At 35.4% G+C, this 13,693-nt stretch overlaps 1 protein-coding gene across 1 annotated transcript in view; it reads right to left on the reverse strand.

Moving 5' to 3' along the window:
• The window catches only part of KIF19 (kinesin family member 19), a 229,244-nt gene extending 215,892 nt beyond the window's left edge, over positions 1-13,352 (reverse strand). The window contains exons 1-2 of the mRNA XM_053706939.1: positions 13,089-13,352; positions 2,233-2,313 (exon numbers count right to left, since the gene is read on the reverse strand). Of these exons, the coding sequence (XP_053562914.1) occupies positions 2,233-2,313; positions 13,089-13,127 (120 nt within the window). The 5' untranslated portion in view covers positions 13,128-13,352. The remainder of the gene's footprint in view (positions 1-2,232; positions 2,314-13,088) is intronic.
• Positions 13,353-13,693: the final 341 nt, after the last annotated feature.

Genomic DNA, 13,693 nt, shown 5'->3' on the forward strand with positions numbered 1-13,693 from the left:
TATGATATAATATGTAACACTGAGTTGCTCCTTTTGCTTTAAGGGTTAAAGGGCCATTATACACTCATTATTTCTTTGCATAAATGTTTTGTAGATAATCTATTTATAAAGCCCACAAAGTTTGTTTTTTTAAAAAATGTATAGTTTTGCTTATTTTTAAATAACATTGCTCTGATTTTCAGACTCCTAACCAAGCCCAAAAGTTTTATTTGAATACCATCAGATACCTACTCCAGCTTGCTCCTGTTTGTGTAAAAGGTCATTTCATATGCAAAAGAAGGGGGAGGGGGAGTGTCTTATTTACCACTTGCAGTGGGCTTTCCAACTACCTTTTCAACAGAGCTAAACTGAAAGCTTCTAAGTAAGTTTTTAAACCATTTTATACTGGATTTTTATATCAATATCTGTGCATCTTATTCCTTATAGTAGTGTCTATTACATGCAGTTATATGAAAATGAGTGTATACTGTCCCTACAACAATCTTGTTCCACCAAGGCACAAAAACAGTGAATCACAATACTGTGGACTGCGTGATCTACTGTTTGCTTTACGGTAAAAAATTAAAAGAGAGGTGGCAGTGTTCTGGTGACCTCTATCTAATTGTATTTTATTTTAATATGGGGTGGGGCATTCTATGGGGATAATTTTACAGATACTTTTCTACATGAAATCTAACAGTTATTAGGTAACTTTATACATTAATTAAAGCAGTTATAATCACCACTTTATTATACTGTGTAATTTACTCTGTTTTCTGTCCCTTTAACTAATAGATGCTTAAAAGGACAGTCTACTCCAGAATTTTTATTATTTAAAAAGATAAATAATCCCTTTATTACCCATTTACCAGTTTTGCATTGCCCACACAGTTATATTAATAAGCTTTTTACCTCTGTTATTACCTTGTATCTAAGCCTCTGCTGATTGCCCCCTCATCTCAACTCTTTTGACAGACATGCATTTTAGTCAATCAGTGCTGATTCATAAATAACTCCATGGGAGTGAGCATGTTACCTATATGACACACTTGAACTAGCGCTGTCTAGCTGTGAAAAACTGTCAATATGCACTAAGATAAAAGGCAACCTTCAAGGACTTAGATTTTAGAAAATGAGCCTACCTAGGTTTAGCTTTCAAAAAAGAGTACCAAGTGAACAAAGCAAATTTGATGATAAAGGAAAATTGGAAAGTTGTTTAAAATTGCATGCCCTATCTAAATCATGACAATTTAATTTTGACTAGACTGTCCCTTTAAAATGAAATTACTACTACTTTTTATTGGCTAATATGGACAACTGCCTCTGCCTTACTGCTAAAGTGTGATAAGAAAATGTTGATTTATTCAAGAGAGGAAGGAGTTGTTTGTTTTTTAATACATTAGGGAATGCTGTCCCTTTAAAGTAAATATAATGATTCAACTGCTCTACTGTATATCACAATAATCTTGTCTGTTTTATAGCTACTGATCCATAGTCTGAGGCCCGAGGCTTAATGCTAAAGGCAGGGACAGCTGGACAGATTAACATGACCTTGGTTACCCCAGCAAACACACCCTAAAGCTGCTGAAAGTTGCCTGGGAAGGGACATGAGTGACACTGTGCAAAGCCAACATCAGAGCAGACAGGGTGCAGAGATAAAGAAGATGAGAGGCAGTGAGGTATTTATGCAAATAGAGTAGGGTTAGAGAAGGGAAAAGGAGACAGTAGGGTGGGAGTAACACACAGGTAACTGTGAAAAGAGGGAGGTAACATTACAGTGAGGGTAAAGGGTATTTTTATTGTACTATCGCTGCAAAAGGTCAGCTTCAGAGCAGCAAAACATCACTGGGAGCTAGCTGAACACATCTGTTATATTTGTATCTATTATGTATCAATTTACTAAATTCCCAACAACATGAACTATTGAACTTCTAACTAGGACGCAATCTAATTATGAACATTCAAAAATGAAAGTAACATAAAAAAAAGGAAATTACTTTCAATTACTGAATTTTAATGGTATTTAATTCTTATAAACATTTAATTGTCCAAAACGAATGTCCACAGGACTATTTGATCTACCAAGCAAATTGCACTTTCACCACCATATCTAAGCAGCATATAGTATTACAGAGCATGACTGTCATAGGACCTGCTGCCCGTCAGTCTGGTTAGGTATTGACTGCAGGGGTCTGTGTGTAGGGATCTGACAGCTGACCCTCAGCCCCCCCTTACACAAAGCCACGTACGTACCTGCTCATCCACCTTGTGAGCGATGAGTGTGGCTCCTTCCACCAACTCATTCTCATTTATGGGCCGGATCCGGAGGGCGACCTGTGTGGAGAGAGAAGAGAGTGGTTGAAAAAGGTCCTCACAAATTACATACAACTGCTATCTCACTAATGAACATCTGGCTGCAAAGGGGAACACAAATCTAATTGTGATGCATATACTTAATATGTCCCCAAACCCACCCCAGATTATAACCCTTGATTTACTTTGCTAATACTCAACTATTCGGTACATCCATATGTTAGCACTATGTTTATCACCAGCTTTTTTATTTATTTATTACATAGAACCTTTCTGTAAAGGGTTATGCAGACATCTATTTTGTTAGCATATAAAACAAAGGAGACACAAAATCCACACTGTTCTTCCATTTAAACTGTTATGGTTTATGTAAATATTGATTCCTAACACCTCTGCTAGAAAGTTAGCTCACATACCTTCCTTCTGAAATCAAATACTTTTGTTGTTGTAGCATTTAAGGGACAGGAAACCCTAAAATTTTCTTTCATGATTTGGATAGAACTTACAATTTTACAGGGACAGTCAACACCAGAATTTGTGTTGTTTAAAAAGATAGATAATCCCTTTATTACCCATTCCCCAGTTTTGCACAACCAACACAGTTATAAAAATACACTTTTTACCTCTGTCATTACCTTGTATCTAAGCCTCTGCAATGTATTTCAGTTATTTTGACAAACTCTGCATTTTAGCCAATCAATGCTGACTCCTAGGTAACTTCACGTGCGTGAGTTCAATGTTATCTATATGACACACATGAATTAACGCCCTCTAGTGGAGAAAAACTGTCAAAGAGGCAGCCTTCAAGGTCTAAGAAATGAGTATATGACCTGAATTTGAAAGTTGTTTAAAATGACATGCCCTATCTGACTCATGAAAGCTTATTTTAGACTTGACTGTCCCTTTAAACAACTTTCCAATTTACTTCTATTATCAAATTCACTTCATTTTCTTGTTATCCTTTGCTGAAGGGAAGGGGCATTGCACTACTGGCAGCTAGATGAACACATCTAGTTACCCAATCAGAAGAGACAAATGTGCGCAGGCACCAATCAGCAGCTAGCTCCCACTAGTGTAGGATATGTGCATATTCTTTTTCAGAACGGGATACCAATGAAGCACATTTGAAAACAGAAGTGAATTTAAAAAGTGTCTTCAAAATTACATGAATCATGCAAGTTTAATTTTGACTTTCCTAATCCTTTAATATTTTTCATGAAAAATAAACAAATATAAATCCTTTACAACTTTACTTCCACTCACGAAAAGGGTTGTAATCGCAGTATAAGCAAAATCTGTTTAAAACTCTGTTTTCCTTTCACGCTTCTACACATAAACCACAATTCAAGTTACCTAGGACACTTTCTCATATAACAGCCTTCATTCAAATCTTGTCAATAGCGTTTATTGGCTGTTCATCAGCTCTTGATATGCATTTTCCAATAATGGACATTCATTTTCTTACTGGTAAAAGATCGGATCAGATATCGGAAAATGTGTCCATACAATGCATGGACAGTGCTAATTTATGTATCATAAGTTTGGTGTGAAATTTAAACACCAATCCTAACAATGTTTAAAGATACATAGCACCTCACATACCCAAATAATAATTAGAGGCCAAATAGAGGGGATTTTGTCCTGTAGTATAATTTGTCAGTGCCTTTGGGTATCTTAATCATTTTAGATTAATGCATGGACAGTATTGACTTTGGCGGGCCCCAATCCATTTGACCACAAGGAAGCTAAATATCAACAACAAAATGTACTCATAGAATTCAACAGCTAAAGGTACCTGATAAAGTGCAAAACTTACCCTTACGACATGTGAGTATTCCAAGAAGATTTTGATTAATTCTATTATCTTGCAATAGACTCTGAATGAGCGCTGCCGCCATTTTAGATATATGAATTTGTGGTCTAGATTCATTAAACCAATATTCATCACTATTGTATAACCTGTCAGTATTGGGTGAGATAAAAATGAATATATGTATATGTATTTAATAGATATATGCATAATATCTCATACAGCTAACTAGAACCGTAGGAAACGCAAGAAAATAAATATCATGACTGCAACATCTAGAAATGGAATCACATTCTTACCATCTTTATTTCCCTTTCATAATCACGTTTCCATGATTGTAAGTTACAGTAATTTCATCTTATTAAATAGGATTTCTATCAGTTGTTGCGTATCGGAAATTAAGATCTAACCGATTGCCACTCCGTCTTGTTAACTGGCAAAAATTGTGTTTTGAATAAATGTGATTTACATTATCTAGACCAGTGTTTTTCAACCAGTGTGCCGTGGCACACTAGTGTGCCGTGAGAGATTCTCAGTTGTGCCACGGCAGACTGACAACAGTGTGACATATTTTTTAAACTTTGCTTGTTTTTTACTCCCAGTGCAGGGGTAGTTTGTAGGAGGCATGGCATAACAGCACAACACATACAGTATGTGTGTGTATGTGTATATATATATGCTGTATTAGGCTACAATGTGTAATTTTTTTAAAATTTTGGGATGGTGGTGTGCCACAGGATTTTTTAATGTAAAAAAGTGTGCCACGGCAAAAAAAAGGTTAAAAATCACTGATCTAGACCTTGTGTCACTATCTTCTTACAGTAAAACTTTAGATTTTTGCCTAAGACAAAACTCTGTCTGTAGAGTGAATTTTGGAACTTTTGCCTACTTTAAAACCTTGTCATTTAGCAGTTTCACGAATATGAGAACGATTCCAATATAGAACATGAGATACATTGCAGCCACTTTCTTCTTATGGAAAATCATTTCCTGCACTGTTCTTGATTTTAGATGGAAATCTCACTAAAATCGAAAATGAGGTTTCTCAATGAATTAAAAATAAATAAATAATATTTTTTAATATATTAAGGGTAGTGATGTCGCGAACAGTTCGCCGGAGAACAGTTCCCGGCGAACATAGCTTGTTCGCGTTCGCCGCTGCGGGCGAACATATGCGATGTTCGATCCGCCCCCTATTCGTCATCATTGAGGAAACTTTGACCCTGTATCTCACAGCCTTCAGACAGATTTGAGCCAATCAGCAGCAGACACTCCCTCACAGACCCTCCCAGCTCCTGGGCAGCAGCCATTTTAGATTCATTACGATCCTGCTTTCTTAGTGAGAGGAGGTTTAGTGTTGCTGCTGCTGACATTATAGGGAAATAGATAGCTAGGCTAGTGTATTTAGTGACCACTACAATCCTGAAGGACTCATCTAATCTCTGCTGTAAGGACAGCACCCCAAAAAGCCCTTTTTAGAGCTAGAACTTCAGTCTTTTTTTTTTTATTATTATTTGTAATTTTATTTGCATTTGCCTGGCTTTCAGCCTGTGTGTGAGGCTCACAGCATATACTGTGATTAGTGCCACCACTGATATCTGCTTAACATTAGTGTAAATTTAAACAACAAAACTTTTAAATCATTTTGCTAGTGTAATCTAATTTCATTTTCTATAAGGCCTGAGTCTCAGGCTCACACAGCATATACTGTGGTTAATTGCTCTGTGCCAGCCACCACTGATATCTGCTTAACATTAGTGTAAATTTAAACAACAAAACTTTTAAATCATTTTGCTAGTGTAATCTAATTTCATTTTCTATCAGGCCTGTGTGTCAGGCTTACACAGCATATACTGTGGTTAATTGCTGTGCCAGCCACCACTCATATCTGCTTAACATTATTGTAAATTTTTTAAAAAAAAACTTTTAAATCATTTTGCTAGTGTAATCTAATTTCATTTTCTATCAGGCCTGTGTCTCAGGCACACACAGCATATACTGTGGTTAATTGCTCTGTGCCAGCCACCACTCATATCTGCTTAACATTATTGTAAATTTAAACAACAAAACTTTTAAATCATTTTGCTAGTGTAATCTAATTTCATTTTCTATCAGGCCTGTGTGTCAGGCTTACACAGCATATACTGTGGTTAATTGCTGTGCCAGCCACCACTCATATCTGCTTAACATTATTGTAAATTAAAAAAAAAAAAACTTTTAAATCATTTTGCTAGTGTAATCTAATTTCATTTTCTATAAGGCCTGTGTCTCAGGCTCACACAGCATATACTGTGGTTAATTGCTCTGTGCCAGCCACCACTGATATCTGCTTAACATTAGTGTAAATTTAAACAACAAAACTTTTAAATCATTTTGCTAGTGCAATCTAATTTCATTTTCTATCAGGCCTGTGTGTCAGGCTTACACAGAATATACTGTGGTTAATTGCTGTGCCAGCCACCACTCATATCTGCTTAACATTATTGTAAATTTTAAAAAAAAAACTTTTAAATCATTTTGCTAGTGTAATCTAATTTCATTTTCTATCAGGCCTGTGTCTCAGGCTCACACAGCATATACTGTGGTTAATTGCTCTGTGCCAGCCACCACTCATATCTGCTTAACATTAGTATAAATTTAAACAACAAAACTTTTAAATCATTTTGCTAGTGTAATCTAATTTCATTTTCTATCAGGCCTGTGTGTCAGGCTTACACAGCATATACTGTGGTTAATTGCTGTGCCAGCCACAACTCATATCTGCTTAACATTATTGTAAATTTAAAAAAAAAACTTTTAAATCATTTTGCTAGTGTAATCTAATTTCATTTTATATCAGGCCTGTGTCTCAGGCTCACACAGCATATACTGTGGTTAATTGCTCTGTGCCAGCCACCACTCATATCTGCTTAACATTAGTGTAAATTTAAACAACAAAACTTTTAAATCATTTTGCTAGTGTAATCTAATTTCATTTTCTATCAGGCCTGTGTGTCAGGCTTACACAGCATATACTGTGGTTAACTGCTGTGCCAGCCACCACTCATATCTGCTTAACATTATTGTATATTTAAAAAAAAAAAATCATGTAGGCCATATAGACCTACACAGATAGGGGGAGTAACATGGATTAAAGTGCTAAGAATAGTACTAATATAAACAAAACCTAGTTACCATGGGTCCCAGACCGCATGTCTTGTTGTTATAATTTGTCAGGGTGATCATACAGGCCATATAGACCTCCCCCGATAGGGGAAGTTACAGGGATTAAAGTGCTAAGAATAGTACTACTTAACACAACCTAGTTACCATGGCTCCCAGACCGCATGTTTTATTATTATACTTTGTAAGGGTAATTATATATCTATCAAATCGATCTATTTATCTTCTATCGATTCTATCTAGCTATCAAATTATATATATCTATCTATCAAATCTATCTATCTCGTGGCCGGACTTATTTGAGACAGCCACTTGTGTTTAGGCCAAATTTGAAGTAGGAGGACAGACCAATCATCTTCTTCCATCTCCCTGTTCCAAAAATGCAGCCCATATAGACCTCCCCCGATAGGTGGAGTAACAGGTAGTAAACTGCTAAGAATAATACTACTTAACACACCACGGGTCCCAGTCCCAGACCGCATGTCTTATTGTTATACTCTTCAGGGAAATCATATATCTATCAAATCTATCTATTTATCTATCAAATCTATCTAACTATCAATCGTATCTATCAAATATAAATTGCATCTATTGATCGATGTAATTCGTATATATCAAATGTATATTGCATCTTTTGATCTATGTAATTTGTATCTATCAAATGTATATTGCATAGATTGATCTATGCAATTCGCATCTATCATCAAATGTATATTGCATCTATTGATCTATGTAATTTGTATCTATCATCAAATGTATATTGCATCTATTGATCTATGTAATTTGTATCTATCATATGTATATTGCATCTATTGATCTATGTAATGTATATATCTAACTATCAAATCTATCTAACTCGTGGTTGTGCAAATGGACTGTTTGCAGTTGTTTGCGGTGCGTTACATGGGGAGTTTGGTCTGTCACTGTGAAGCGGACGTAACCCTTACACTACCTGATCGATACTACATCATACCTGATGTTTTAAAGCACGTTATTCAAAAAAAAATTAGGAATGTTAGGTGATTAAGGCACTTTATGGCTTAAAACCAGACTCTGCATCAACAATGTAATTTTCCGTGGGAGTTTTGCCATGGATCCCCATCCGGCATGCCACAGTCCAGGTGTTAGCCCCCTTGAAACAACTTTTCCAAAACTATTGTGGCCAGAAAGAGTCCTTGTGGGTTTTAAAGTTTGCCTGCCTATTGAAGTCAATGGCGGTTCGCCGGTTCGCGAACAGTAGCGGAAGTTCGAGTCCGCCGTTCGCTAACCGAAATTTTTAGGTTCGCGACATCACTAATTAAGGGCCAGATTACAAATAGAGCACAAACATTTGTGTGCGAGTGATAAGCGTTTATTGTGGGTGTTTGCGCTATTTGGGCTTAGCGCTCGTATTATGAGTTGAAAGTAAATGTGATTGCTTGAACACTATCGCTATTTACAATAGAATGATTACTGTGTTTTCAGAGCTCTGATTAACTGTTTTGCGAAACAAAAAAGTCTCCCTAAACACATCAAAAATGCATTACAAAGTAAAGTTACACTCATAATAACACTATCTAATAAAAATTATTCAAAAAAAAATATTGCACAGTTTTAAGTGCTCAAAGATAGGAAGTCTCAGGTGTTAGGGGCAAAAAGCCAGGCAAAGGCTTTAACATAGAAATACATACATATACATGTCTAAATATGTATATGTTTATATGTATATATAAATATTTATATATATGTATGTATTTATATGTGTATATATGTATTTACAGACATATATACAAATATAAACACATAAATACATATGTACACATATAGGCATATATATAAGTGCATTGGAGACCTTTGCAGTCAAGTAGATGAAAACATTAAAAACATATTCATGCAATATTCATATTTAATAAAGTGTTATAGTCTGCCCATAGCAGAATGTGTTCTATGCATTTCAATATATATATATATATATATATATATATATATATATATACTTCCAATAAATAATGCACTCAGGATTTTGTGAAAAAAAAGTCAACTTCATTAGATGATGTTGCAGGGAACTCAAGTCCCTTTCTTCAGATAAAAAAAGGTTCACTTTTTTTGATCTGAAGAAAAGGACTTGCGTTCCCTGAAACGTCATCTAATAAAGTTGACTTTTTTTCCCACAAAATCCTGAGAGTGCATTATTTATTGGAAGTATACATTTGGCTATATTTGCACCCAGGTGGCTGAAGTAGGAGGGAGGATTTGGTTTTCCTGTATATATATATATATATATAAAATCATGAGTATATATATATATATATATATATATATACTGTATATATATATATATATAAAATCATGAAATCATGAGTATATATATATATATATATATACTGTATATATATATATAGATATATATCGGTATAAATATATATTATACAAAAATACCATCAGATATAAGTAGAAATATACATTTATGAATAAAATGAACATATTCTGCGATGTGAAGAACATTGGAATGTGAAATATTCATATTTCATGTCGAGTTAGCACACATGAGAATATGCGATCGGGTTAGCGCAAGAGTAGGGTGTTAGGTTTTCTTCTCCATTACTTCTATGGGGGAATACGTGCACGCACACGCGATATTCTAGCTTCGGCTTTTTACGCTCGTCGGGTTAGTGTGAGAGCAAAAACAGTTTACTTTCAACTCATAATAGGAGCGCAACCCGACAAGCACAAAAAGCTTACTTCTAGCACAATTAACACTTGAGCGGGAGCATTAAATAGTGCTCCATTTTAAATCTGGTCCTAAATGTTTAAAAAGACAAAAAAAAAAAAATAATTAAACAAACTTGCCTAGTAAACACATCATGGCCATTTACAAACGACTTCAGATTGTCAAATTTAAATGTAACAGTTATCAGAAACATCACTCTATCCAATTGCAAAACACTGACAATGATTCCATTAATCCATTTCAGTTTTTTGGTGATCGCCATTATCGATTGTGAACTGGAGATTAAATATTGTGTTAGTTATCATCAATCTCTACTGTGTTTGACTCACAAAGATTGTGATTGTTTTGTAGTCAACTTTTTTTTTAGGGAACAAGAATCTTGGAAAGATTAAAATGAACCCCTAAGTTAGAATGTAGACCTCTAAAACAAGAACTGAAGATAGAACACATCACTGCTGTTTTTTCTTATTAAAGGGACAGTATACTGTAAAATAGTTTTTCCCTTAATGTGTTTACAATTGCTTTTTTTACCAACTGCAGAGTAAAAAATTTATGAAAATTAGCTTTTTAAGGTTTATTTCTGTATATTAAAGCTCTGATTTTGTGTTTTGAAGCCACAACCTAATAAAATGGGTTGAGCTTGTAGGTATAATCAGATCTCATTACTGTATCACATTGTGCACACATACCTGCTTCTTTATCTTATATCTGTCCTTAAAACAATCACCAATACTTTGAGAGAACAATGGAAAATCAACATTTTATTACCTTATCTCTGCTTTATCACACTGGGAGTGTAATTTCTTCTGCTGGCTGTGTTTACAAAGATTATCTATAGCTGGTACGCGCGGCCACAAACTTTCAGAATAGGTGGGGATACCACATGCTAAATTAACAATTTCAAATGCCAATATAAGGGTAAAGGAGCTACCTGTAAACAATTTAATACACTCCAGCAGGTAAAGGGGATCATTGGGAACAAATTAAAGGGGAGAACATTTTTGAGTAAACTGTCCCTTTAAATCAACTTCTAACTATACAATATGTGCAGTGACAGTTAATTAATCCTGTGAAAGTGATTTGGCTTTGAAAGCTCATTATGTAAAACATAATTGCAGTTAATTATAGGACAATTCTAAACCTTGTCTGCAGACCCCCAGCAAGGGATTAACACACAAACAATTACTGTGCAGTGTGGTGTGAACAGGACTTGCGAACAATGCACGAAGAGTATATACATGACACAAACAAAAACACTGAACCCGCAGGCTGCAGTGCTCATTAACCCTTTAGCCAAGACAGAGCTATGCTACACATTTTGTATAGAAACTGATGGTATAACATAGGCATTGTGACATTTGTCTTAAACTTTATATGAATAAAGATTAGTGAAAAATAACCTTTTGCTGGTTGTAGACCCAAATATCATACAATATTAATTTGGGGTTCTGTGATCACATTGGGCAACTGTTTGAGTCATTTTTTTTTTAACATCTTGATTTTCTAACCTAAGGCCTAGGGTCATAATGAAATACTGAAGTACCTTGTTACTTGCCCCACACCCCCCTAATAAGTATATTTCTACCTGCAACATGCAAGTATTTTGTGGTGATCCACTCCACGCTGCTTATGTGCAGCAAAAAGGTTGTTATGGTAAAGTATTTATTTTTTAATCTACACTACTCCTCCGCATTCCTCATTTGCAACACAACAGATAGTTTACAGGTGAGATTGTTTAAATCCAATGTATTTATTTCTATATATTTCTGAGTTAGTTTGTGTACATTTAAGGCTGCTGCACTTTTTCAAGGATAATAATATTAATCTGAGGATTCTTTAAAGGGACACTAAACCCAAATTTTTTCTTTCATGATTCAGATAGAGCATGCAATTTTAAGCAATTTTCTAATTTACTTCTATTATCAATGTTTCTTCGTTCTCTTGCTATCTTTATTTAAAAAGTAGGAATGTGATGCATAGGAGCCGGCCCATTTTTGGTTGAGAACCTGGGTTATTGTTGCTTATTAGTGGGTAAATGTAGTCCTCCAATAAGCAAGCACTATCCATGGTGCTGAACCTAAAATGGGCTGTCTGCTAAGATTTACATTACTGCTTTTAAAAAAAAGATAGCAAGAGAACGAAAAATTTTTTTGATAATAGGAGTAAATTAGAAAGCTGCTTAAAATTTCATATTCTATCTGAAGCATGAAAGAAAACATTTGGGTTTAGTGTCCCTTTAACAATCAAAACTTATATGCACTAATTTTGAAAGTATTTTTGCAATAGGTTTCACTGACAAGACATACAAAGCATACATCTGTATGCTACATGCACCAGCGTTGTTAACTTGCACCTGCTGAAAGTGCAAGGCTCTGTGCAGCACATGCACACTGGGCAGATGCATAGTTTTAACTACCACTGGAGCAGCAACATTTGTTTTTATTATGCTATAGCAAAGATGCCTCTAATAAAAAATGCTTTGACCATTATGACCCTTTGAATAATATATTATTGTTCACCTTCAAAAAATAAATAAATACAATTCAATTTTAAAAAAAACACATATTAATTCCAAACAAGAGTCACATAATGGAGCATTAACCTCATCACTACCATTGATGTCTTAGTTTTATATTGGATCAAATAGTACATTTCACCTAAATGGCAATATAGTGACCTAGGCACAGCAATGTCACCTGGGCACCAATAATAGATACAACATTTCCACCAGGGGCAATCTACTGTTAACCCCTTAGATGACACATTGGGTAATAGTCCTCTCTGGGATCCAAGGGGTTAATCCTTATCCTAACCCTAAATTTAGATCTCTCCTCTCTCCTCACAATATTCCACCCACTAAGTTTTGAAGCAACAATATTGGGCTAAACCCCAATATCATATACAATAAAGTGTGTGTCCTTATTAACAACGTCCAGTCACACGGAGCACCACAGCCCTCCACTAGGAAACTGATAAATAATTCTATATTTATTAAATAAGACACACACTGTAATGCTGTTATCCTACTATGCTACACAAGTGTCAGTTCCTGGAGATCACAAACACAAAACACTTATCACAGTCCCCAAGGTGGGTATTGCATTCGGGACTCACCGTGAGCTGCTGGTCCTTAGATTCAGCCCCGTCCTTCATGGCAAGGTGTTCGGTTGTAGGCAGATGAGAGCTATTGGTAGCACATGTCACAGAGGCACAATTGAAGGTGGTCGTATTTAAATCCTGCTTCGTTGTGTGTTATCTATTAAAACAGGTAGCTCCATATTAGAGAGAGACAGATGGGCATGTAAGGCTTAAGCTGGCATGTCAGGTTATGAGCTGTCTCTGTGTCAGTTGAGAGCTCACTGCCCTCCCTGAGCAGGTCTGTCTCATTCCTTTATCTCTGCGGTCTCTCATGGATTCCCTGGAGATTTGGAAACCCAACACAACAAACCAACCCCAGCTGTCATTCTGTTATTCACATGCACCCTCTAGTGGGATGATGAGGTATTGCTGATCGATCATGATATGTTTGCTTTCCAGACACTTATAATATGAATAAGTAAATGGAATTAATTAAATGTCTGTGGGCTTGCAATATTTTGTAAGAAATCTTGCTAGTACTATGAAGTACCTGGTGGAATTCTATATGTGAAGTAGATGTAAACATTAATAGAGCTCACAAATTTTTTAATTTACATATTGTATATAATGAATACATTTAG

This window comes from Bombina bombina, chromosome 1, assembly GCF_027579735.1.
Source record: "Bombina bombina isolate aBomBom1 chromosome 1, aBomBom1.pri, whole genome shotgun sequence".
Lineage (NCBI taxonomy): Eukaryota > Metazoa > Chordata > Amphibia > Anura > Bombinatoridae > Bombina > Bombina bombina.